General features: G+C 38.7%; 2 protein-coding genes across 5 annotated transcripts; one reads left to right on the top strand and one right to left on the bottom strand.

The window, feature by feature from the left end:
• Positions 1-38: 38 nt before the first annotated feature.
• On the top strand, positions 39-16,179 carry LOC139953091 (sodium/hydrogen exchanger 9B2-like). Of its 4 annotated transcripts, none has more exons than XM_071952501.1 (12): positions 39-113; positions 1,142-1,834; positions 3,806-4,076; positions 4,611-4,786; positions 5,517-5,585; positions 7,110-7,222; positions 7,806-7,955; positions 8,736-8,841; positions 9,932-10,068; positions 10,688-10,765; positions 11,651-11,898; positions 12,805-16,179. In XM_071952501.1, the coding sequence occupies exons 2-11, from the start codon at positions 1,198-1,200 to the stop codon at positions 11,894-11,896; spliced, it is 1,983 nt and encodes a 660-aa protein (XP_071808602.1). In that variant the 5' UTR covers positions 39-113; positions 1,142-1,197; the 3' UTR covers positions 11,897-11,898; positions 12,805-16,179. The 4 variants fall into 4 exon arrangements, with proteins under 4 accessions (XP_071808602.1, XP_071808601.1, XP_071808598.1 ...); XM_071952500.1 differs by having other exon boundaries at positions 11,651-11,906; XM_071952497.1 differs by having other exon boundaries at positions 11,651-16,179.
• Positions 16,180-21,185: 5,006 nt separating this feature from the next.
• LOC139953089 (uncharacterized) lies at positions 21,186-25,364 on the bottom strand. Its single transcript, XM_071952495.1, has 2 exons — positions 25,244-25,364; positions 21,186-23,661 (listed from the first exon to the last, which is right to left on the bottom strand). The coding sequence occupies exon 2, from the start codon at positions 23,401-23,403 to the stop codon at positions 21,868-21,870; it is 1,536 nt and encodes a 511-aa protein (XP_071808596.1). The 5' UTR covers positions 23,404-23,661; positions 25,244-25,364; the 3' UTR covers positions 21,186-21,867.
• Between the last annotated feature and the right edge of the window lie 13 nt (positions 25,365-25,377).

The following is a 25,377-nucleotide window of genomic DNA, read 5'->3' as shown; positions in this document are numbered from 1 at the left end:
AAAAACACGGCCTTGTGATTGTACTGTGATTTTTCACCCACGGTTCATGCATGTTGTTGTTGGACTGCTGTCTGCTGCATGCACGATCAATCAGTCGAAGCCTACCGGGTAAGGTAAGATTTGACTTTTCCTCGCTATTCTGTGTGTTATTGTTCTTGGGTGAATGGTAGAGACGAAACTGTGGCACTTCCACTCTTGAAAATGTTAAAGGAATGGGCAAATATCTATTCTGATTTTTTAAGAAAACAAAAAAAATTGGCAGGTGAGGTGGTGAGGAGATTGTATTGTGTGTTGTGTGTTGACACTAGTATCCTCCCCTTACCAGTTTTCACACTATTATGCCTTTTTCTTTGAATTCGGGAAAAAATAATAATGCCTTATATCAACCGATGCCCTAATTACCTTCTTTTGTTAATATGAAGTATTCAAACATATATTAAATCTTGATGGACATTGAAATGTTCACACTACCATGACTACACACCGATCTTCGATGACTTCAACTGGCCACATTTGTTTTGAGTTTTTCCTGTTTTCACGGCAAACAAGAAAGCATGGTTTCCCGGTGAAGCCATACATGGAAGAAACATCTACAGTGACTACAAGTGTTCTTTGAGACTCTGTGTTTGACTCTATAGCCAGCAGTTGTCTTCGTTTTATTCAAAATATTTTTTTTATGAAATTTTAAAATTACCCTGGTAATTTGCCAAAAATAACAAAAATAAATAATAATTTAATAAAAAGTGTGAATAATCATTGGCTTTATAATAAAGCATATAAATAAACAGTGATAATTGAATCAACAAGCTGATTGTTTAAATTTTAATATTAATAATAATATTGATCGGAGGGTTAAAAGAAAAATCTCCAAAAATATTAGAAAATGATATAAGGCACATGGCTTCTTTAAGCCTCTGTATTTTTTTTCCAGAATGCTCAGCAAAATATTCAGTCACATGATTTGGCTATTGGCTAAGTAAGAGGTGTGCGTAGCATCACACGTTTGCACATTTGCATTGTTTATGCATCAAATATGGCAGTTGCTGACGCATTGCAATTCATTTACAACATCAAATGTTTGTGGTCCTATTGAAAAAAGAAACGGCTCTTGACAATTTCTTTTTTCTTTTCATTTTTATAGCTATCTCAGGAAGGATATTGAACGGTGAAGCTGAATCAAGACTAAACACTGTAATCATGGGAGGCAACATTGTGTCCAAATCCTACAAGACGGCAAAACGATCCGACCTTGAAGTCACCAATGCTGAAGATTACTCCGGCCTCCGTAACGAGAAGAGCTCCTTTGACCAAACTCCGAACGCAACTGGCATCATCTCACCAGACACCAGCATTCCCTTGGAGGAGAATGGAGCAGATGATACCATGAGTGACTGTGAAGAGAATGCGCCCTGGCATGGCCTGCCGATGGGAATAAACGAACATGGCAGTTTCACCGTCATCAACATTGACAATAATTCCTATCCAAATCACATTCCGGTTAAACCCACGCAGGAAAAAGACAATAAATGCTGTGTTGGACTCCGCGAACGGTGTAAAATGGCGTGGAGGCCGTGCCTCACCAAATACAATCCCTTGTCTGAGTATCCGTCACGACGAGCGAGTGTGAAATACGCCTGCATGTGCCCACCCCACGGAGTTCTTGCTAGGGTGGTTCTTATTATGGTGATTTTACTGCTGTTGTGGGCGATACTTTGGTCCATCACAGGGGCGGAGTCGTTGCCCGGAGGGAACCTTTTTGCCCTTTATATTCTTGTGGTGGTTGCTGCTATCGGCGGGATGATCGTTGAGTTTTTTCATCTACCAGCTTTGTTAGGTAAACAAATAAATATTTTTACTCCCTCTTCTTGAAAGAATTTGTTTTTACAAAGTTTTCAACAATTACCTGGAATGCATTCAAACAAACCCAGCCATGCAACCTTTTAGCTGATTTCCTTGTTCTTTAGGTCTCTCAGCTGTGTCAGTAAAAAATGTTAAACACATTTCAAATTCTTGCTGTGCCTGGAACTTTGCTCTTTTCTGACAAGTTGCTGTGTATGGCTGTAAACCAGACTTTTACAGCCTGTAAATTATTAAAGGCAAGGCGGTTTTATCTCAGTAAAGGGCATCATTTCTGCTGGATATTCTACTAGGGCACAAAGGCAATAACCTATTTCACTGTCACTGCCGGGGGACTTCCCACCATAGCCTCATGTTTTAAGTTTAAGAACCGATTCTGAATGGAGGCTTTTACCTGATAAAAAAGTTTCACCAGAATGTTATGGTGGACACTGTTGGTAATTACTCAAAATAATTATTAGCATAAAACCTTACTTGGTGACGAGTAATGGGGAGCGGTTGATAGTATAAACCATTGTGAGAAACAGCTCCCTCTGAATTGAGGTAGTTTTCGAGAAAGAAGTAATTTTCCACGAATTTGAATTCAAGACCTCAGAATTAGAATTTGAGTTCCCGAAATCAAGCATCTGAAAACACAAAACTTTGTGTGACAAGGGTGTTTTTTCTTTCATTATCATCTCGCAACTGATTGAGCTCAAATTTTTACAGGTTATTTTATGATGTTGAGATACACCAAGTGAGAAGACTGGTCTTTGGCAGTTACCAATAGTGTCGAGTGTCTATAACAAGTGTCAAAAAGGACACTTTAAAGTTAAACCTGCCGCATAATTTTTGGTTTAATGTAGATTGTAAGAAGGTGAAAAGCAACATACAGGTAGGGAGTTTTACAGCAGTACAATATGTTTACATTAGGGAAAGGCTCCCGTTGGAAAGGCTCCCAGAGTATCTCATGTGGAACAACCAGTGAAGCGATTCGGATGAGATGTGGTATACACTGCCAGCAAAATGTTGTATAGACTGGACAACCAATGGAAGACCTTGTGCTTTCATACCAGGCAAATTTTTAACCCTCAGAAAAAAAGAAGTAATTTTGTTGCTAAATAGTCTGAAAGTCTATCAAAGCTTTAAATGTACAAAGGTCAGGCCTTGCACATTCCCCATTTTTCCCAGGGTCCAAGTATCAAGTCTGACATACCATGAAGGTACCTGTAGTAGGAGGTTTGCTTATCAGGCTTCATTTCTGTAAGGGCATGGGCACCAAGGCATTTTTTCTCCTTGGTACCCTATGAGCAAAATGGAAATGTTACTGTGAGCATTTCAAGGGCACAAAGGCAAGTATCAGCCCTGCCGTCGGTTTGAGTTAGGACAAGTAACTCGTCCTAACTTAGGATTAATCTTAGTGTCTGCATGCTACAGTGCAGAGTTGGGACTCGTCCTAAGTCATTAAGATTGATCCTAAGTTAGGAAGAGTTTTGTGAAATCGACGGCTGGCTTATAGGTAATGAACAGGTGGTTTGATATTATTATTTGGTGTCAAATTAAAGCCATTGGACACTTTCTGAACAGAACCAAAATTAAAATTTCACAGATTTACATATAACTTACAGGGTTTACAGAAGGTATTGGTGAAAGACTTCCCTTGAAATAGTATTTCATGATATACTATTATTACTTTTTGAGAAAATATTAATAACAATTATCAATTCTCGATATTGAGAATCACAGATTTATTTTAAACACATGTTATAACACGGCGAATCATGCGGAAACAAGAGTGGATTTTTCTGTTATTTTCTCACGACTCCAATGACCGATTGAGCCTAAATTTTCACAGGTTTGTTTTTTATATAAGTTTGATACACGAAGTGTGGGCCTTTGGACAATACAATTTACCTGTGTTGTGCGATTGCTTTACAGTTCTTTTCTTCTTCCCTTATTTTTCATTTAGGTATGCTCATAGTTGGCTTCATGCTCAAGAATGTTCCTCGTATACAAATTGCTGATGACATTGACCCTGGCTGGGCCTCAGCACTACGCAATATTGCCTTAGCTGTTATCTTGATCAAGGCAGGGCTCGGAATAGACGCTGGAGCTCTTCGTAAACTCAGTCTAGTGTGTGCTCGTCTGGCACTGGTGCCATGTATAATGGAAGCAGTGACAGTCGCTGTGGCTGCGCATCTATTGCTGGGTTTTGGCTGGGATTGGGCATTTATGCTCGGGTAAGCATTAGCGCTTTTATCTGGTTGGAACTCATGTTAAGAGTTTACTTGAAAGAAGGCTATCATAGGTTTTCTAAGACCCCCTTCCTACTGGACCCCGCATTGATCTCCCAGTTTGAGAAAAGGGCGATCAAGACCCCGAAAGGATGATCAAAGGGCGATCAACAAGAAACAGGTTTAGTGGGAATGCGAGGGCGATCAAGATTTGATCGTGCAATTTTGAGGATTAAAGCGGGATCTGATCGCCCTTGTGGATTAATCGGCGATAAAAAGTCTAGTGGGAACGCAAAGGGCGATCAGACCCCGCAATTTGCAAGCAAAATAGTGTTCTTTTAAACCCACTTCCATTCCGAAAAAGGGGGGTCAATGCGAGATAATCCTCAAGTGGGTAGGCGATTGTGATTTTACTACTAATCTTATTGCGGGATCCAGAAAGCCTTTCATCGATTGGTGGATGGTTTAAAAGGTTTGGGAAAATAAATGGTTTTTGTTATAAAACTTAATTTAATTCAAACTTTTTTTTCTCTCTTCCAGGTTTGTCATAGCGGCTGTTTCTCCAGCCGTTGTTGTGCCATCTGTCCTGGAGTTACAAGAGAAAGGATATGGGATCAGTAAGGGCATCCCAACGTTGATTGTAGCCTCGGCAAGCTGTGAGAATGTGTTTGCAATAGCAGCGTTTGGAATTCCACTTGGTATTGCGTTCTCTGGTGGTAAGTTGACATCATTGAGATATTGGAGTGTATGTTTGCTTGGTTGGCTCTGTGGTGACAATGGATGGACAATTGTTGAATGACTATAGAAACAATTATTTGGTTTGTAGTAACACCATGTGTGTATCTACTTGCTAGGTAGAGTTTGTTCTTTAAAGAGCTGGCTTTTTATATTCTACTTCCGCAAAGTAGATTTATCGGAGTGTGCGGGAGATGTCTCAGTTCTGAAAAGAACTGTCCTGCTTTTTAACTACTACCTGGGCGGAAGGTATAGAAAAATAGCTGGGACTACTTTAGGTTATAGGATTGTTATTAATTGTGAGTGAGTTCTCTCATTGGTCTCAACGTTTCAACGAGCGTGTTCGAGTCATGGTCAGGAGACTATAGAAACAGCTACTATGTCTCATGGTAAGCTTTTACGTTGTTGGAAAAGAGATGGTGTACACTCAAACACAATTCTGAATGTATGAGCACAATGGTACCAGGGTTTGCTCATCTGGAGATTACTATACAAAAACTTGCTCTGAACCCTTTCACATAGCAACTGTCTTTACAGTCTGAGGAATTCAAATTTAGGCGGTACATTGTGATTAACCAAGTCATTGTACCTAACCTAACAAACCAAATTTAAGTCTCAAATGGCTTCTTAAAACTACACAATACATGTATTGTATTTCCACATTTGTGAGTGTTTGTGACTAGATGTTACTGCTATTGGTTCTACCTGTAGGTAACATAGACATTGACAATGAAGGACAAGACAACAGCACAAATATACCCATGGATAGCAGCAATGATGGTAAGTTCTTTTTTAAAGACAGTAGACACTATTGGTAATTATCAAAGACCAGTCTTCTCACTTAATGTATCTCAACATATATGCACCAAATAACAAACCTGTGAAAATATGAGCTCAATCGGTCATCGAAGTTGGGAGATAATAATGAAAGAAAAAACACCCTTGTCACACGAAGTTGTGTGCTTTCTTATGCTTAATTTCGAGACCTCAAATTCTAAACTTGAGGTCTCAAAATCAAATTTGAGGAAAATTACTTCTTTCTCGAGAACTGCGTTACTTCAGAGGGAGCGTTTCTCACAATGTTTTATACTATCAACTTCTCCCCATTACTTATTACCAAGTAAGGTTTTATGCTAAAAATTATTTTGAGTAATTACCAATAGTGTCTACTGCCTTTAAAGAAACTCTAACATAGGGCTAGATATCTCAGTCAGTTGGTAGAGCACTGGGGTGCGTTCCACTCGCGCAAACGTTGCCAACAGTTGCGCACGATCGCCAACAATTTCAAGGGGAACGAGTTGTTCGCCCCCACCGTTGGCGAACGTTGGCAACTTTAGGCGAACATACTTCTGAGGTGTTGGCAAGTGGTTTATAAAATGGCGGACAAGCATACGTTTTTTTTTCTTTGTCACAAACATAATTACATTGTATTTTCGTTGGATGATAATGCAGATTTGGAATAATAAAGTTATTTAGATGATGTAATGTCAACAAGAGGACTATTGCAGCAAAAACGAAGTAAAAAAAAACCCTATGTATGGTGCGCGCCATCTTCATTTCAGGGAGCCGCCATATTAACATCGCGTATACGCACCAATCGTTCAAACAATAAAAAAACGTTTGCGCGAACAGTTGCGAGTCGTTTGCGCGAGTGGAACGCACCCCTGGCACGTTATTTGGTGGTCAATGGTTCAGTCCTCGCTTTAGTCATACTATTTTTGTCCAACATCCATTATTAACAGAAATGTGACTATACCGAGATTGATGTACAATAGCAAGAGTTGGCCCCTCCTAAGAAAAATGCTAATTATTCATGCATGCTTGCAGACACCATTGGTTGGCAAACGCCATCCACAAATGCATATATGCATCATGCGATCAGGCCTGATGCTCAGGGGCAACGGCACCAAGGCATTTTCTCCTTGGAAAAGGGCACTTCAATGAAGTTGTAAATTTGTATTGCAACATTTCAAGGGGCACCAAGGCAATGAACTGGGGCAACGGAGGAAATTATGATGTAGTGTCTTGCTCAAAGACATAAGTGCCTTTACTGGGACCTGAACCCACACTACAACTGGAGCTTGGTGCACTTGACTGCGTGCCCAAAAATACTAACACTAATGGAACTCTGTATTGGAATTTCAAAAAGCTTCAAACCATGAACCTTAGGCCTACTGTATGTACTATGGGCTTTTGTTTTCATGGATTAGTTAAATGCCATCTTTTAGGTTAATTCCAAAGGTATGTAGGATGTTGATATGAACTTCAGTGAAACAAACTCTTGCAACTTTAATTTGTTCGCAGATACGGGTATGTTGGTGTTCAACATCTTCCGTGCACCCATAGAGCTACTGCTGGGTGTGGTCTTTGGGTGTGTCGGGGGCGTGTTCCTCTGGTATTTTCCAGACAAAGACCAGGTAATTACTAACTTATATTGAGTGGTGTGTAGGGCTCTACACCCATGAGAAGTGTATAAACTCAAATAGACATTCTCCATAAAGTCATACTCGCTGGAAGTGGCAACATATATGTAGGCATATGAACCAAGAAGAGCTAAAACTTTAAAATGCTAGGTGTTTCTTCACCCTAAGGCGAGAAATACACATTGTTCAAAGTGTGTTAAAGATTGTTAATTTTTTCAACTATTTGTAAAAACTCCACTTGTATTAACAATTATTTTTCATTTCTCAGTACATCATTTCAAACAACTTTTGTAAGACCAAAAAGAAGACCACATAAATATTCTTAAAACCTTATAAATAAACTTTATCCAATCTTGCAAGAACTCATAGGCCCTTTTTGAAACCTCGGCTTCAGGCTCCGTCCTCTTGTCTGAAGCCCAGAGCGCATATTCAATCTAGCTCGAGTTGAATCTAAAGCAAAGCCATGGTTGCGAAAAGGGCCATCGTTTTGTTCAGTACTATTTACTTGTTTGCTTTCAATTTGTCTTTCAAGATTAAGTATCACCTTTGCACCATTTCACTTTACTTTTAATGACAGAAATCCTTGACGCGGAAGCGTACTTTACTGGTCTGTGGTGGAGGTTTGTTGTTATTGTTCGGTGGTGCCAAGGCAGACTTCACAGGGGCTGGTGCTCTAAGCTGCCTCATTCTAGCTTTTGTAGCTGCCCAGGGCTGGGGACGAGGAAAGGTAAAACTAACTGTATTTAAAGGGAAGGCAGACATTTGATAATCACTCTTAAAAGTTTTGGCAATAAACATTTACTTGGCTATAGAAGTACAGCAGCTTTATGCAGTATAATTGCTCAAATGTTAACATTTTATGAAGGTTTTTTTTTTAAATGTTGTATTTTGTACACTAAATTATTGCCTTTTAATATGAGATGTTTGATATGTTTAGATGTATTTGACCCTTTCAGCTACTGGTCGTTTTGTTTGTATATATACCAATTATAAAGCATTTTGAGTGTCATATCACTATGGAGTTTTGGAAAAGGTTTACATATTTATTCAAACAACATTTTACCTGAGAAGGGGCTCCTGTTTGTCAAATTTGTGCAGCATTTAAGGGTACAAATGTGAGACATCAAACTTTAAATTTGGATTCTACACCCACTGATTATCAGTTGCAGAGATGAGACCAAAGGTTGACTCGAGTTCAGTTAGCTTGAAATCTGGCTTGAAAAATTACTGAAGTTGATAACCATTTTTCACCTTATCAATAAGCAAATTAGGTCTCTGATTTTAACAGAGTTGTGTCTAATGTTTTTTTTTACCATTGATACCAGTGATCATACAATGTTAAAACAATCTACCACAAAGTTGCAACCAAATACTCTTCTTACTTCACAACAGAAACTCATCTTTAAGGTCAGATAAAAATGTCCTCAAAAAACCAACTCTTACATCTGTCAAACTATTCTGAAATATGAAAGACTTTACATCCCATCTTAATTGTTTCTTCTGTCAGGAACCTGTTAAAAAGGTTGTTGGATTAATCTGGAAGTTGTTTGAACCAATCCTATTTGGTCTCATAGGAGCGGCAGTATCAGTTGAATATCTAGATGACACTGTGGGTAAGTAACAAGCTGTCCATTTCACCAAACTTATCCTAACCTGGGATTAATCTTAGGCCTTAAAGACAGGTTCAGTTCCGTATCAAAATTCGTAGGCCGCATTTAACCAAAGTTAGCGAGTTACTCGTCCTAACTCGAGTTAGGATTGATCCTGGCGTTTCGTGAAATCGGCTGAAGGTTTCTCAAAGAAATATCTGAGCCGCAAAAGGAAACTATTCTACATAGTATTAGATTGTGTCAGTAATGGTGGCTATGGCTATGGCTAGGGCTTCTGCACAATCTGTTTTCAGAGTGATCATTAAACATCTTTTGTTACATTTACAAATATTCCCATACCCATGTTACAATTGTCATCAAATGATATCCATGAAATCTTTTACTCCTTGTATCACATAACCTTTCATACGGGTTTGTGGGGTTCATGGTATGTCATGGCCAAGCCAATAAGAGCACCAAACTCAAGCTCTGGTGTTTGTGGTCAGCAGAGTGTGGGTACCAGTCCTAGTTGTGACAGTTGAACCAGTAGCCATTATTGCTGCATCATTGGGATGGGACGTTAAGTTGTTGGTCCAGTGTTTTGTGTATTGCACGAAAAGGAGCCCAGTGCACTTGTTGTAAAGAGAAAGGGTTTACTCCGGTGTTCCTGGTTCGAGCATGGGTCACGGTGGCTTATGCAGAAAGTAAGGTGTTGTGCACACAACCAATGCTTTAACCATTGGCATTGGGTATTCAGGTTTGCTAGTGGTTTCTTCCCTGCCTTTCAACTGTGTGGACCCTGATTCGAATCCCAAAGGTGGATTTCATTCCAAATCATGTTGGGTTTTCCTTCAACATCTAAACCTGAGATGTCCTCAGCATCTTCTTTCCACAGGTATCTTTAGGCCTGTGGTTTACAGTGGGAGGTACTTTAGAGGGTTCCTTGATTTCTTTATCAGATTAAAAACAAAATACTAATAACAAGCAGTTGTTATTTAGGGTTTACATTAAGTGCAGACAAAAACTGACAACGGTGGCCTTGATTTCATGAAGGTACATCTCCTGATCTCCTGAACTGATTACTTATTCAATTATTTTCAAATCTATTTGTCAGGTCTTGGCATAGCTATAATGGCAACAGGTCTCGCTGTACGGACTGCCGTCACAATGCTGGTCGTCTGTAAAGCAGGTCTCAACCTCAAGGAAAAGGTGTTTGCTGCCCTCTCTTGGTTCCCAAAGGCCACCGTACAGGTAAAACACAAATTGTATCATACTTGTACAAAGTTTACGGGTAACAATTCACAAACAGCCCAGAGTTTCATCTTTGAAGTGACAACGCAATTAATGTTAAGTTTTTACGAGGGTCACTTTTTGTAAAGTCCAACCGGTCCAACACAATGTTGTTGATCATAAAGTTAATTTGTATTCTCTGAATCCCTTGTTGCTGAGCGTAAAGGGCCCCTCCCAAATCCTTCTTGCACCATAGAGCAATCTACTGAACTTGTAAAGCTTTAAAGTATCCCAGCCTTACTTCTGCTGTAGATGATCAGCTGTCGATTTCACTAAACTCTTCCTAACTTAAGATTAAACCCATTAAACCCATTAAACCCATCCTAAGTTAGGTTACTCGTCCTAACTCGAGATACGATTTATCCTGCCTTTTCGTGAAATTGGCTTGTGTTGTCATACCACTTTTCTTTTCAGAAACCCCACAACTCAAGGGAGATTCATAGTGGTTCTCACACAACCCTTACTAGTGATTTTCACTGGTTGGGTCTGGGGGAGACATCTAAATATTTACTGCCATATTTCACCATGTGAAAGAAAGTTTATTTGGACAGTTTTTTGTTTGTAACTTATTTGTTTACAGGCTGCCATTGGCCCTCTGGCATGGGAGGTGGCAATAAACAAGAACGCTGGATATGCAGCAGAGCAGAATGGGATCAAGGTAATTTTATCAAATTTGTGTCATTATTGCTTCAGGGATAAAAAAATGTTTGTCAGGTTGGCGTAGTTGGTATAATAATATGAAACATTTCTTTTTTTGGTATCTTCCCTTGCCTTCCACCTCTGGAACCCTGGTTCAAATCCCACCGGGGGCACTAAGTGGATTGGGGTTTCAGTCCCTACCTGACTGTGTGGCTTTCCCTGGAAATAAGTCTCTGGGGTTTTCCTCCCATGTCTAACACTAAACTAAAATTTCTTCATCAAGGCTCTAATTAGAAAATTGAGAATTATTTATCCAGATCCAGAATTAAAAATTAAACATGCTGTAATTATAAAAAGTTCCATTAATTTCTTCTCCAGCAACAAAGAAACCAAAAAGCTTCTTGAAATCTGTAACTCCAGAATTGCATATATTCTTAAAATACCATCATTTCAACATGCCTCTTAAGATCTTGACCCAAATTTCAGCATTTTGTGTCATCCACTCTAACCCCTTGAAAAAGAACCCGGTGCACCTAGGTTAAGAGAACGAGATTGCCCCAGAGTTTTCGGCATGTTGGCTACAGCTTGCACCAGAACCTTTTTAACTCTTACAAGGTGCTATACAAAGGGTCTCATAATTCAACATAGCTCTGTATACCTGTTACAAAAGGGTTTGTTATTCAGGCCTGGAATTTCATCTTTAAAAGGGCAAGGCCATTTTCATTTTACAACGGGTACTTCCATTGGAAAATCTGAAAGTCAATGGGAAACATTTGAAGGGGCATCAAGGCCAGGACCAGGGGCAATGAAGGCCACTGCATCAATGGCCTACATGTAAGTGTAATTCCAGGCCTGGTAGTCTGTAACTTATTCTGAATGTTATTTCCATTCCTTCCTTCTGTAGATCCTCACCCTAGCAGTCCTCTCCATCATTCTCACTGCACCCATTGGTGCAATCATGATTGCTCTTGGAGGGCGGAGGCTCCTTCAGAAATCCCAAGAAGGCAACACAGACAAACTTCCCATACCTGAAGTGACTGTAGTTTCTCCTGAGGGTGTAGATGAGGAGCAGGAAGAGGAGGAGGAAAGGATTCAGGAAGAGGTACCAAAGGAGGCTAAAGGACAGGGAGAATCATCATCAATGCTGTAGAGGTAGGATGGTAAGGACTTATATTGATGTATAGGAGAGTATGTATACACATTCAAACCGGGGACCTTTATCAAATAGGACACGGTTCGGGAAAGGTCCACAGTTGGAAAACGTGTGCAAAACAATAAGAGGGACAACAGAAGGTCCATGGTTACAGGGGTATACAAGCTTGTAAGGGTATGTAGGAGGCAAACACAACAAGGGGACTCACAAAGGGCAGCTCAGGAGCTGTTGAACACCTATTTTTGTAGATGGATAAGGGATTGAGATTAGTAGAAGCCAAGGAGGTCATTAATGAGGCAGGAGGAGCAAGCTTATCCTCGCCATGCCGAAGCAGCTACCAAGGGAGGCTCAAGGACCAGCAGCTCTCATTAATAACACATTTGGATAATAGTGATGGATTCTTTGACAGGTGTAAGTGACAGTTGATGGTGTTGGGCAAATTATGAAAGAGTGTATCTGGGCAAAGGCTTCCGACAATGTAGAAATACATTCTCCCCTATGGATGTAACTAGGGAAGAGCTGTAACCTTGTCCTCCTTGTAGCTAGATAACAATGGTGTATTGCACCAAGGAGGGTACCCTGGAGGCACCACAATATCCAAGATTTACCCTTTTCATACTGAAGGAAACTATTCAAGGAGGCTGGAGGAGGAATCTGAACTAATCCTGAATCATGGTGTAGCTGGATATGAGTTTTTAGAGAGATGTCAAGTATCTTATCCTTAGTGCTGTGGCGGTTCAAAAAGAAGCCACAATACACTGAAATGTCTAAACTACAATAACACACACTTCTTCAGAAGCTGCCATAAACACATGTGTGCATTTTATTAAACCCGACCAAGTACGGTTAGATTTCACAAGTGAGAGTGATTGAATTGATTGATGTTATCTCTGTCGCCCACACAGATGATAAAGAACAGTTTGTTGTAAACATTGTCTGGGGTGGTTGACTTCAAGACAGAGAGTCATCAAGGAAAGGGGAAGGTTATCTTGGAGGAGGCAGGGACCTGGTTGATGTGGATGTGTTTGGGTGTTTAAACCTTCTCACCCATGCAGAGGAAGAGGATGATAATGTCAATGGGTAACTTTTGAAGCGGCACTGACACTGAGATTAAGGGTAACAGGCTATTGCCTCCTAGTAATTGCCGGCCTGGAGTTGAGAAATTTAAGGGTAGGTGGAGATCAAAGATCAGAAATAGAGGTGGTTGGCTCAGAATGCAAGGTTGAAAACAGCAATAAGTAAATCTGATGTTCCTGCTGATTAGAAACATAGGGAGTTAATAAAAGCAATAATTTTTGGTAAAAATTTGAAATATGTTGCAGTTAGTGAGAAGTGTATATTTCTTTCGGGTTTTTTCTGTTCCTAAATTAGATTTCTTTTTTAAGTGTTTTGGTTTTATGTGTTGTGTAATTTATATATGAACCATGCATCAAATTTAATTGTTGTTTAAAAATATTCTGTAATTTATATTCATCATGTCGAACATTATGCACAACTTGCCAGTGTACTAATTGTGTAACTTAAAAATATCTTGTATACAACAATTGCATGGCAATTTACAGGGTATGCCAAATGATGTTCGGTAATTATTTTTTGAAAAAGAGGCAAATTGTTTGTAAAACGTTTGTCGTAGTTCAGGTGTGCTTGTAAATTTGCCAGTCTAAATGTAGATGCCGTAGCATTATTTTTATATAGAAATACTTGATTTTAAAGGCAGTGGACACTGTTGGTAATTACTCAAAATAATTGTTACCATAAAAGCTTACTTGGTAACAAGCAATGGAAAGCTGTTGATAGTACAAAACATTTTGAGAAACGGCTCCCTCTGAAGTGACATAGTTTTTGAGAAGTAATTCTCCACGAGTTTGATTTCGAGTCCTCAGAATAAGATTTTGAGGCCGAAAGCGCACAACTTCGAGAACAAGGGTGTTTTTTCTTCCATTATTATCGTGCAACTTTGGCGACCAATTGAGTTATTTTGTGCACATGTTGAGATATGCCAAGTGAGAAGACTTGTCTTTGACAATTACCAGTAGTTTTAGTGTCCAGTGTCTTCAATTACAAAATGTTTTGGGGGACCTTTTTGTAGAGAATTAATTGCCAATCTGTAAATTTCTGTTATTAATTGTAGAATGTTCTGTATATACTTGGAACTTTTTTAATTCCTAGGCTAGGTTTTTTTGGTTGCAATTTTCACTTTGTTTTGTATATCAAATGTTCTTCCATGATGACTGAAGTCATGTTACTCATGTTACCTCCATGTTACCTCCAAGTTTCTGTCCACGTTTTACAAGATGTTCGTTTGATTAATTTAAGTGGGAATGGTGTTTGTTGATCATATGGCGTGTTGTGGCCAATGATTCAGGCACACTGAACTCAAGCTCAGGTGTTTCTGATTAGCAGAGTGTGGGTTTGAGTCCCGGTCTTGACACTTGTCCTAAAGCAAGACACTTACCTTTATTAGTCTTTTGGATTGGACATATAGCCAGCTAGGTTCCATGTGTTGGGTATTGCATTGTATTACACTTATTGTTAAGAGAAGAGGTTTGCGCCAGTAATTATGACAGTGGTTGCTGAGTGCGCTGCAGCGCCTGTGAAACTGTTAAAAGGTGCTACAACTTTTCAAATTTCAAAAACCTGTCTTTAAAATGTTTCTTTGTTTAATCGCCTTGAGTACCTTATTGCTAGATACTACGAGAGGCAACTTATACATGCAACTAACTGCAGCGTATGCTACAGGACCACTTTGGTAGCACATGAGTAATTTTGCAAACAATGTCTTGCGATCTCCCAGAAAAAGATGTGAACATTCAAATGTGAATTGATTCGCTTCTTGCCTGGAACTGTTGCCTCTACATTGCCTTGTGATAAGTCCCTAAGACTCTGGTATTAACGGAGGACAGCCCTGGACTCTTTACAGAAAGTTTTGGTTATCATGAAAAGGAACGAAATATCAGGTTTATACAGTACAGTGCACATTTTAGGCATACAATTTGACTCACAGAATGGTGAGCTGGTTAGAGAGTAGCTGCGTGTGACAATTTGACTCACAGAATGGTGAGCTGGTTAGAGAGTAGCTGCGTGTGACAATTTGACTCACAGAATGGTGAGCTGGTTAGAGAGTAGCTGCGTGTGACAATTTGACTCACAGAATGGTGAGCTGGTTAGAGAGCTCTGCGTGTGACAATTTGACTCACAGAATGGTGAGCTGGTTAGAGAGTAGCTGCGTGTGACAATTTGACTCACAGAATGGTGAGCTGGTTAGAGAGTAGCTGCGTGTGACATTGGTGCAAGGGGTAAATACTAGAAAACTCAGTCGGACAGGTAGTGCATTCTGCTCTACCAGCAAGGCTCCTAGTGGATAATACTCATGCCTACAATCATAATGGACTGTAATCCAATTGCAATTTCTCACCAAAAAAGGGAAGAAAAGGGAGTAAGCATAGTGATGTTGGCTTTCTCAATGAATACAACAGACTTTTCATTAATAATGTTATTTTAAAATATGTAACCCGCTCTGTGAAAATGAGTCAGATGTAGGCAATTTCAGGAATTGAGTTATATGCATGGCTGTGAAGAACACATCAGCAGCAGTAATTTGGTATGTGTTTAAGCTTTGGGGTGTATCGCGTTGCTGAGTTACTACCGTTTGAAATTAGCCACTACACCATTTTTTGTGAAAAACGAATTACAAGTAAAATGATATTTTAAACTACCATTGTGTGCAAAAGGATACAAATTAGACATAAGTATGCAATCACAAAATTGTTGTATTCATAGCTTTATTGCCTAAAAATAAGTGTTCTAAAGGTTAACCATGCAACTAAAGATCTTATTCTACCTGTAATTGTCCATATCTTAATATTATTGCATTGGGCGACATGTGACACATTTTCACAGAGTGGGTCACATATTTGTTTTTCAATATTCATTTATTCATTCATTTAGGTTTATTATTTGACTAAAAAATACATTATGTACTGTAGTTTAACCAAACTTCAATTTGAATTAATGGTAGGTTATGCATATGAGTGTTCTTTTATTTCATTATTGTGAAATTTTAAAATAAGTTGTACTTTCATCTCAAATTCTTTGCCATAAATACTGAAATCTTACATAAAGATAATTTCTGTTTGGTTGTTGTTTGTTCAACTTTGAAAAGTATTATTTAAAGCAGAATTTTGGTTTCTTTGCTCTAAAGTCTTTTTGTCTGCTAAACAGAAAAAGGAGTGAAATAAACTATTTTCACACACAAATAGAAATGGTGGTCGAGCCAAAGTCAATGGTCATCAAATGAAATTGGCTGAATGGCGGTGCCCTCAAAATACCTTGTTGTGTCATATATTATTTTCACTATAAGCCATGACCATTATGGTATTTCACTCAAACTGCCTCCAGCGATTATAAGAAGCCTATAGAAAATTTACTGCGTTTTTCTTTGAAGATTAATGTATGGAGAAAAGGCGTTTTAAAATTAAAACTGCCTATATAGGCCTGAACCTTCTCTTTTGGAATACACCCAGCACATGCCTGACAAAAATTTAAATACCTAGATGCATCTTTTTCAATCCATTCACCAAAACAGATGATATTGTGAAAGCGATTTTTGCCCCTTCCCTGCACACCAACAAAATAGGTCTGGTTACCTCAATGAGTAAACTAAAAGTCAATGCCAAAAGGTGCAAATTAGTAGCTGGTGCAGACTCAATTCACTGTTGGGAGATCGCTACGACCACCAATGTGATCACACATATTTTAAACTTTTGTATTCATGGATTTCAAGATGGTAAACTCATTAGTAAAGCCCATTGTTATTGTGGTGCAACCACACAGTGCCGTTTCCAATCATTTGCTTATGCTCCTTTTTGATGTTAAAACACCATTCGAAAAACACACTGCTCCAAAATTGAAGGCGCCAAAGCTGAATTAAGAAACTAGGCTTGGATCCGGAAAAGGCCCTCTTATACAAGTTCGGCCCCTTCCATGGGAAAACAGCCCAACTCAAAAACTTTTTTTTTATTTTTTATAATTTTTTTCATTTCTATCGCATGTATGGATGTGAACAACATGTCCAATCTCAGCCTCTTTCTACACTTTGTTCCATTTTTTATGGCGAAACAGCTTCTCTCTGCACTTGCTTTTCACAAAATATCATTTTGAATTGTGCTATGAAAATATCACGATTTGAAAAATCATTTTGAAATATCATGTGTTTCCATGGAAGGTCATGTAGTTCTTCCATTGGATTCATTCTAGAGCAAGGTTTATTGATCAATGCAATCAGAACTGGCCCCATTCACTCTTAGTCTAGACACCATGCAAACCCTATGCTGCAGCATCCAATAATTAATTGTCTTTTGCAAAGATAAAAGAAAAGACTGCAATAATGAAATAATCATCAAATGCAGATCAAATAAAACTCTGTGTATTGTCATGTTATCATCATGTTATCGTCAAATCACACAAGATAGGCCTTTAGCTGTCATTTCTATTTGGGATTAGCTACTTCAAACATTCTTTTTATAGTAGGAGGCAACAAAGACCTGATAAATGTTTCGCAACCATTCTACCCCCCCCCCCACAAACTGTCATGATGAAATAATTTTGCATACAATATAACTTGGTTTTTTTCAGTTGTGTAATTTACTGACCTTGATCTGATGGGCATGCACCACATTGAGAGAGACCAGTAAACAATGTTAATTGGAAATCCTTTCAAATAGTTTACATTTATGTCATTATTAGAACCACCCCCCCCCCCACTTCAATGAAATATACTCTACATATTTACAACATGTCATATTATAGTATTCTGAGGGAATTCCATGTAATGTGGTTGCATGACAGCCAGTTTGACGTTAAATAAAAATTTTAAAGGAAGTTTTAAAGATGGTTGCCATCCTTAAAGCATGTGGACAACATTGCTAATTGCATTTTTTGTGACCAAATAGTTACATGGATTTGCAAACATACAAACACGATTGCTGACCTGGTAAAGCAAAGACTTCCATTGTTCTCCCATTGTTAGTTTTTAGAGATTAAGTCATTTGTTTTAAAGAACTTATTCCCAGAACAAATTTGACAGACGATGCTGTTTCAAAACAAAAACCTACCCAAAATGTTGCATTTTATTATGCCATGAAAAAATTCACAAAATAATTCATGCAAAATATTTGTACGTTATGTCCAAGATCCAGACTACAATTAATTTTAGTTTTTATTTAACTGCCACCTGTCATTGATAGATTTGTTCATGCATTAGTTCTAATGAAATCCAACAGCTTGAATCTACAAAATATAGACAAGTCCACCAAAAACCAGAGCTGGCATCTTTAAAAGAATTCTAAGAGCGTCTCTTGGGACATGGAGCAATTATGTGCTCAATTACAGGAAATCTCAACATAAACCTGGAGATTTGCCCAGGAGCCTAACAGGGCCCTGTATTACCATGTAGAACACTGGCGCCTATCAGCTACACTTAACCAGGTCCTACATGGTGGTGGAGCTTATTTACTTTTTCATCAACATGAACACATAACTTTCCAGAGGTCTCTCTTGAATAATAACAATAATAGTTGGTTTTTATATAGCGCCCTTTTAAAACTATTTCAGCTCCCTTGGAGTATACAACCAGTGCTGTGAAATGTAGCGCCACTACAGTACAAATCAATCACAAGAACCTTCTCTAGCAGATACCCATTTACCCCTGGGTGGAGAGAAGCTTATGAAACTTCTTGACCCTCATTGCCCATCCCAAATCAACTCACCTCTGCACTTATGATGGTTACATGAAAAAGTTCAGCATGATGATCTGTTTGTTAGAACACCCACCAACAGTCTAGATGATGAAACTTAAAGAATTCCAAGCGTAAACAAAAATAAACATTTGCTGGTGGGATAGTTGCTGAGATCCCTGCAACAATTTGTTACGGTGGGTGGTTAGCCGAGTGTTTGAGTAGGCCTACATGTCGTCAACTACAAATTGTCCCCTAGCAGTGAAATAATTGCTTTATCTACCAGCCTGCTCTTGAATATTTTGGTCAGTGCAAAAGTACATTTTTATTGGTACCATTCTGTATGTTTGTACATTCACATGGGACAGCATATGCAGTAAATGGTGTGAGAGTAACGTTTGAACACTTAAAACTGGTACAGAAGCACAGAGCCTGTTGCCACATAACTTCAACAAAAAGTTATTTTTATTGGAAAAAATTGGTACTTGACAAGTCTGGAACTGGCTTCCATACACCAAAAGGAAATGCCAGTCAAGGAATTATCATAAAACATACACTTTCCACCAGAAAATGTTTTGGGAACAGGCTAGCCAACTGCAGGGGATAATTTAAAAAAAATCTACATGATATAGATTGTATGTTCATATAAATCAAAAGGCCTTCAGGCAATGAACAGCAAACCCAAAGCAAACTATGAACCCTGGGTTTATTTGTACTGCAAGACCTTCAACAATTCCTAAACCTAATCAACTATTGGTTTTCTCGAACTAATTAAATAACACCACTAAATTGTGACCAATGTGTCTAGGGTTTAGTTTGTTCAGTCCAAGCGTCTTTCTTGGGATTATTGATTGTTCCAAAACCCAGATATCAAAGTTGGAAGGAAAGGCTCATTTACCCTATTTGCACAATACTCTGACAAGAAGATTTGATAGATGAATTGGCAAACAGTTGGAAACCATAGACAAACAAATATCAATATTTGGAAGAAGTGGTTGTTTTGAGAGGAACCAGAATTGAGCAGAAGAAGTATTTATGAGAAGAACCAGAATTAAGATACAAGCAGTAGCTCAGAGTTGAACTGGAACTAAGTCCTGAGAAGAACGGAAATTGAGATGAAAAGAAGAGAGAAGAACCAAAGTAAGAAGTAGTCTTTCTGAAAAGAACTGGATTTGAGATAGAAGTTTTGAGAAGAACCAATTAGGAAGGGTTCCGAGATGAACCAAAATTGAGATAGAAGTGGGGGGTCTGAAAAGAACTGAAATTGAGATAGAAGTTAGTTCAGGGAAGAGCCGTTATTGAGATAGAAGTGGTTATTTTTCCTTCCTTATTGTTATGTTTGTACTTTTTATTAGAAACCATGTTCCTGTTAATAAGAAGTTTTCCCAAACCATTGATAATCTCAATTTAGGACTGTGGTCAACAAACTTTATATTGGGTCTATAGGGTCTATATTTGCTTCTGCAGGTCTTCTCTGATGTAGTGTATAACAGGCTGTGTGCCATAGAAGTTATTTTATTTAGAATACTAGATTTATGTGAGTTGGATAATCCCAAGGTTGGTACTTGTAGGGTTTATTTTCTAGTTTATGTGTATTTGGATAAATACTTGTACGTTATTGGGTGTCATTGCGCCCTAAAATAGAGAGCGGCTTGATTAAAGGACTGGTGTACATGTACATCATCCTGGGTCAAGCTGCAACTATCAACTCAAAGCTTAGTTTTATTTTTTAGAAAAGAGCGTGTAACCAGTGGTGTAGCTAGAAAGCTACAAACACAAACCATTTGTAAGAAGTGCAGGACATAGACCTATATTCTGTTATAAGTACATCAATTGACAAACCGAACAACACATGCATTTTTGCATTTTCCAAATAGACAGTTTTAATAATTAAGATCGAAAGATGTTTTATTTTTTAGTCCTATTTTTCTTTTGTCTTTGATCTCTCATGTGAGATGCCACTACGAAGAACTTTCACCGGACTTAAAATTAAAAATGTTTTCTAAAAGACAACTTTTATCAATATTATTATATGTTTTGGTATTTAAAAAAACCACCAATATAACATACGCTAAATAACAAGAAAAGTATTTAGCTCTACTTTTCACATTTTCAAAGGTTACTTTTTTCCTGTCTCCCCCCCCTACAGATTATTAGTACATGTATTCAAAAAACAAATCAATACTCAAACCATGCATTTATGATCTATTGGAGGGTTGTCATGGTTTTTCTAGATAAGATAATATCACATTTATAACAGGGCAGAAGTCAAGAGTGTTTTTGCAGTGGTCCATTTGTATGCTTTATTAAATGTTTACACAGTGTTTATCAGCAGTGTAAAACACCTTTACAATTTGGAAACAATCGCAAAATCTGTGTATATACTGGTTGAATGGATGATCACTTTTGCTTAGCTGGTCCAGCACAGTATTAAATAGGGCATTCAGGTTGCCGGGGGGCGGGGGGGGGGGGGGGGGGGGGCTTAGGGCTTAGTAGTTTTTACCCTGTCTCTTTCACCTCTAGGACCCGGGTTAAAATTCTGCTTACCGCTGTCTTAGTCACAGATTCTAACTACTTCTCATGTATCTTCACTTCTGAGAAACAACTCCAAAGATCCCCCTACGTCGCTGCCACCACCCCTCATCTAGATTGTAATTTCATTAATCCCATTCTACTTTCTCCTAAGACCGCTCATACTCTATACTCAAACAAACTGCACACATAGTTGTTGACTGGATCATGTAGACATTGACATACCATCATCTCAAGCATGGGTTTATTAATTGAATAAAATCCAGAACCCAGATCGGGCTTCAAAGGCACTGATGGACACTATTGGTAATTACTCAAAATAATTGGAAGCATAAAGACTTACTTGGTGACAAGCAATAGAGAGCTGTTGATAGTATAAAACATTGTGAGACGGCTCCCTCTGAAGTAACATAGTTTTTGAGAAAGAAGTAATTTTCCACGAATTTGATTTTGAGACCTCATAATTAGATTTTGAGGTCTTGAAATCAAGCCTCCGGAAGCACACAACTTCGTTTGACAAAAGGGTGTTTCTTCTTTAATTATTATCTCGCAACTTGGACGACCAATTGAGCTCAAATTTTCACAGGTTCGTTATTGTATGCATATGTTGAGATACTCAAGACTGGTCTTTGACAATTACCAATAGTGTCCAGTGTATTTAACAATTGTGATTCATTATAAGTATATATCTGATGACTGTCTTTACTCATTGCAGTAGATTTGAACTGATTCATCAGTAGCTACAACCAGATCACCAGCCGGTGTGATTGTAATACCATAGGGATAGGCACACCCCTTAATGATACATCCAATGTACACTCCATCAGATCTGTAATGTTGAATCTCACTCGATAATGGTTCTTTATCCCATATACATGTACCAACAAAGATGCTACCATCCTTGTCACAACACAACCCACAAGGCAACATGTTATGATTGATATCTACTGAAAATACAATGTGACTATTGTAGTCCATTGATTCTAACTTCTTGTCTTGCCTCTTGGTGTAGATGAGTTGCTGTTTGTGGATAGTCAAGTATTTACCAATCCCAGGAGCAGGCAGTGTTGCGATGATTGATCCATTTTGTCTGAGTAGAGAGATCTGTCCCTGGCTATCATATCCAACTGCTATGAGATTATTGTCATCTACTGCTATACATGATGGCTGGATGGCTGGATGTCCACCCAGAGTGAACTGATGGAGACACTTATACTTTCGATTGAAGATCTTAACTGCAGTGTCATCTACAACAATGAGCTCATCATTCTTGTTCACATGCACTTTCCTTGGATTAATGAGACCTTCAATTGGCAGCTCTTTTGGGGTGACCTTGGATTGAGATGCAGATACTTTGATCAAGGTTCTGTCCTTTAAATCAAAGACAACAACCTCACCATTGCAGTAAGAAGCAACCTCCGATGCACAGATGTTTTTCATCTGTTTGTATCTGTTCTTATAACTTGTTATTTCTTTTTTCTTTTTCCATGTCTCCTGTGTCAGGTTTGTCTGGAGTTCGCACGGCGTTGCTGAAGCAGAAGTTGCTCCTTCTAGTTTCTGGTCTTCTTTTATTCTCAATCTCCCAAGTGATTTCTGATCATCTTCAAAGTCAATGTAAGCCAGGTCATGATGCACTCGTTTGGGGTGTATATCTGTGTAGTCTTTCAGGTCTTGTAAACGTTTCTCTATCAGATGTAGATTCTTACAAAAGTTCAATTTTATACACATGTTCTGATTAACAATAACGTTCATATTCTGCGCTTTTTTCATATCATTGTTATTTGTGGTTCGTGCTGTTTCCATTTCTTTGGCTTTGTCTTTATAAGTCCTGTCTAATTCTACCATCAATTTGTTCTCTTCATCTTTGATCCTTGCAGTCTCCTCGGCAATCTTCTCAACTGCTTTCTTGGAGATCTTTGCTTTGGTCGCCTTAAAGCTATCCTCTAACAGCTCCCGAGACCTACCTATGTCTACTATAGCAGTCTTGAAACTATTGTGATGCTGTCCCACTGCTGCTAATATTTCATCCGCTTTCTTCTTGCAGTTGTCTAAAACCTCATTCAGCTCAGTGGTATGATGTTTTCTGTGGTCCTTTGCAATGCATGATGTACATATCAACTGTTTGCATGGGTCACAATACATGATAACATCCTTGTTCGTATGCTTGCTACATTTAGAAACGGACCCCTGACTTGGTGGTTGAACCTCTTGTTCTGTTTCATTCAACATAGAAGTCATTTTGAAGTCAGTTGGTAGATCTCCTACAATAAGTAAAGTTTCACGACGACACACTGGGCATTATTAGTTTTGGACAATGTGGGTATTGTCTGCAAAATGTTGAAGGCATTCCAGACAAAATGAGTGAGAACATGCACTCCAGCCTTTTGGGCTCCTTGAAGTGGTCCTGATGTCTCTGGCTGATCATGAGTAAGGCTGATTCAGCTGTGATTCTTCCAGCCACCTTGTTTGATTTGTGATTGAGCTTAAACTGTTTACCTGGAAATTAAAGGAAAAACAATATGTGAACTTTCCTGGCGATCTAGGGTCAGACTCAAGTTCAGAGTGTGGGTTCAAACCACATTCTGGAGTGGCGCACTAAATTGCTTTAAAAAACATAATCATATTTAATATAATAATAATAATTTGGAGACAGGCCATTGTTTGCTTGTGCATAGCGCGCTCGCCTCTCTCCAAGGTGACCCCGGTTCGATTCCCGACCAGGGCCATTATGAGCTGAATTGTGAAGGAAGCAGCTACAACGTGTTCGAGAAGCAGGCATGCAAGGGCACCTTTGGCTGTCAGCCACATCAACCCATTATGACCACATAGCACAGCCAAAGATCAAAAGTGTTTGATTTTTTTCACGAGGGACGAAAACCGGATGGTCTGGAAAACCCTCGTGGCAAAGCAGAGAACCAACAACACACAACCCAACTCACATATGGCCCTGGCCGGGAATCGAACCAGGGTCACCTTGGCGAGTGCTTTACACACAAGCCAACCATGCCAACCATTCATAACCATTCATTCATTCCTTAAACCATCTCAGCTCCCTTGTACAACCTGTGCAACAAATAATATGCCCTACTTGGCTAAAGCAATCACAAGATACTTCTCTGCCCTATCAGGTACCCATTTACCCCTGGGTGAGAAGCAATTATAGTAAATTGTCTTGCTCAGGGACACAAGTGTCTTGACCGGGATTCAAACCCACACTCTGCTGAATAGAAACACCAGAGCTTGGGTTCGTCACTCTTCCCGCTCAGCCCTGACACCCTACAATCGAAAATTGCTCCTCTTAACCCAGTTGTCTAAACTGGATTCTATGAGTGCGTGATATAGCAGTTGAATAAATGGTAGTTTAATTTAGTTTATTACCTTATTTGAACATCTACCTAAATACATATGGAAAAGGGAAACCTGTTCTGAATTGCTAGCTTTGTAGATGCATTATTCAATGGATAGGGCTTTTTCAGGCAGTGGGATGTTTCGTAATCTGGAAATTTGAATAAAAGTAAATGAGTAGTGTAGGATTTCTTCTAAATACAACAATACGTGTTTACTAGTATTAATCTTGTTTGAAATTTTCTATAAAAATAACTCTTAAAAAGCACTCTTTTTAAAGTCAATACCTCGTCACTGAACAAGTTTGCATTTGAAGGAAAATGATTAAGGGCATAATCTTCTATCCCCTGATGGAGCCACTGCATTGAAACATCATAAATTATTGCTCTTTCTGTCAATCATCTCAAAGGCACGCCAAATCATTAAAATGTGTTTAATTTGTAGGCTGGAGTGGGCAGCTTATTAAACTGTCGTGGACTGTTGCGTGAAGAAAAAGTAGTCTGAAGGACCTGCCTTTTATGAAAACTTGTATTATCATATGAACGATAACATTTGGCTAGGTTATTAGCTGTTTGTTGTTCCTTAAATTCATTTATAGTAAAGAGTACTTGTCCTATCTGTTCTAAATGTGTCTCTAAAACAAATACATTATTCCTAAAAATATCTCAACAGATCCTACTCTGGTTTCCTTTGACACTATATGTAGGCCTACCATGGTAAATATTCAACTTACTTGAGTTGTGAGAAAGAAACGCAATGGCTTGAACACATCGAATCAAACGTTGAATGTTGCGAGAGGATATTCAGTCAACAATCTGTTGTACTATGGTGGAATGACACACCTTATAGCTATTACTAGTTCACTGT

This window comes from Asterias amurensis, chromosome 21 (genome assembly GCF_032118995.1).
Source record: "Asterias amurensis chromosome 21, ASM3211899v1".
Classification (NCBI taxonomy): domain Eukaryota; kingdom Metazoa; phylum Echinodermata; class Asteroidea; order Forcipulatida; family Asteriidae; genus Asterias; species Asterias amurensis.
This window is presented reverse-complemented; position numbering and strand designations above follow the sequence as displayed.

What these genes read in the sequence shown, in the direction of transcription:
- LOC139953091 (XM_071952501.1), top strand. Translation starts at nt 1,198, where the DNA reads ATGGGAGGCAACATTGTGTCCAAATCCTACAAGACGGCAAAACGATCC. An exon ending in TGGTATTGCGTTCTCTGGTG is followed by an intron (nt 4,787 to 5,516) that starts GTAAGTTGACAT and finishes TTCTACCTGTAG; the next exon opens with GTAACATAGACATTGACAAT. An exon ending in ATATCTAGATGACACTGTGG is followed by an intron (nt 8,842 to 9,931) that starts GTAAGTAACAAG and finishes TCTATTTGTCAG; the next exon opens with GTCTTGGCATAGCTATAATG.
- LOC139953089 (XM_071952495.1), bottom strand. Translation starts at nt 23,403, where the DNA reads ATGACTTCTATGTTGAATGAAACAGAACAAGAGGTTCAACCACCAAGT.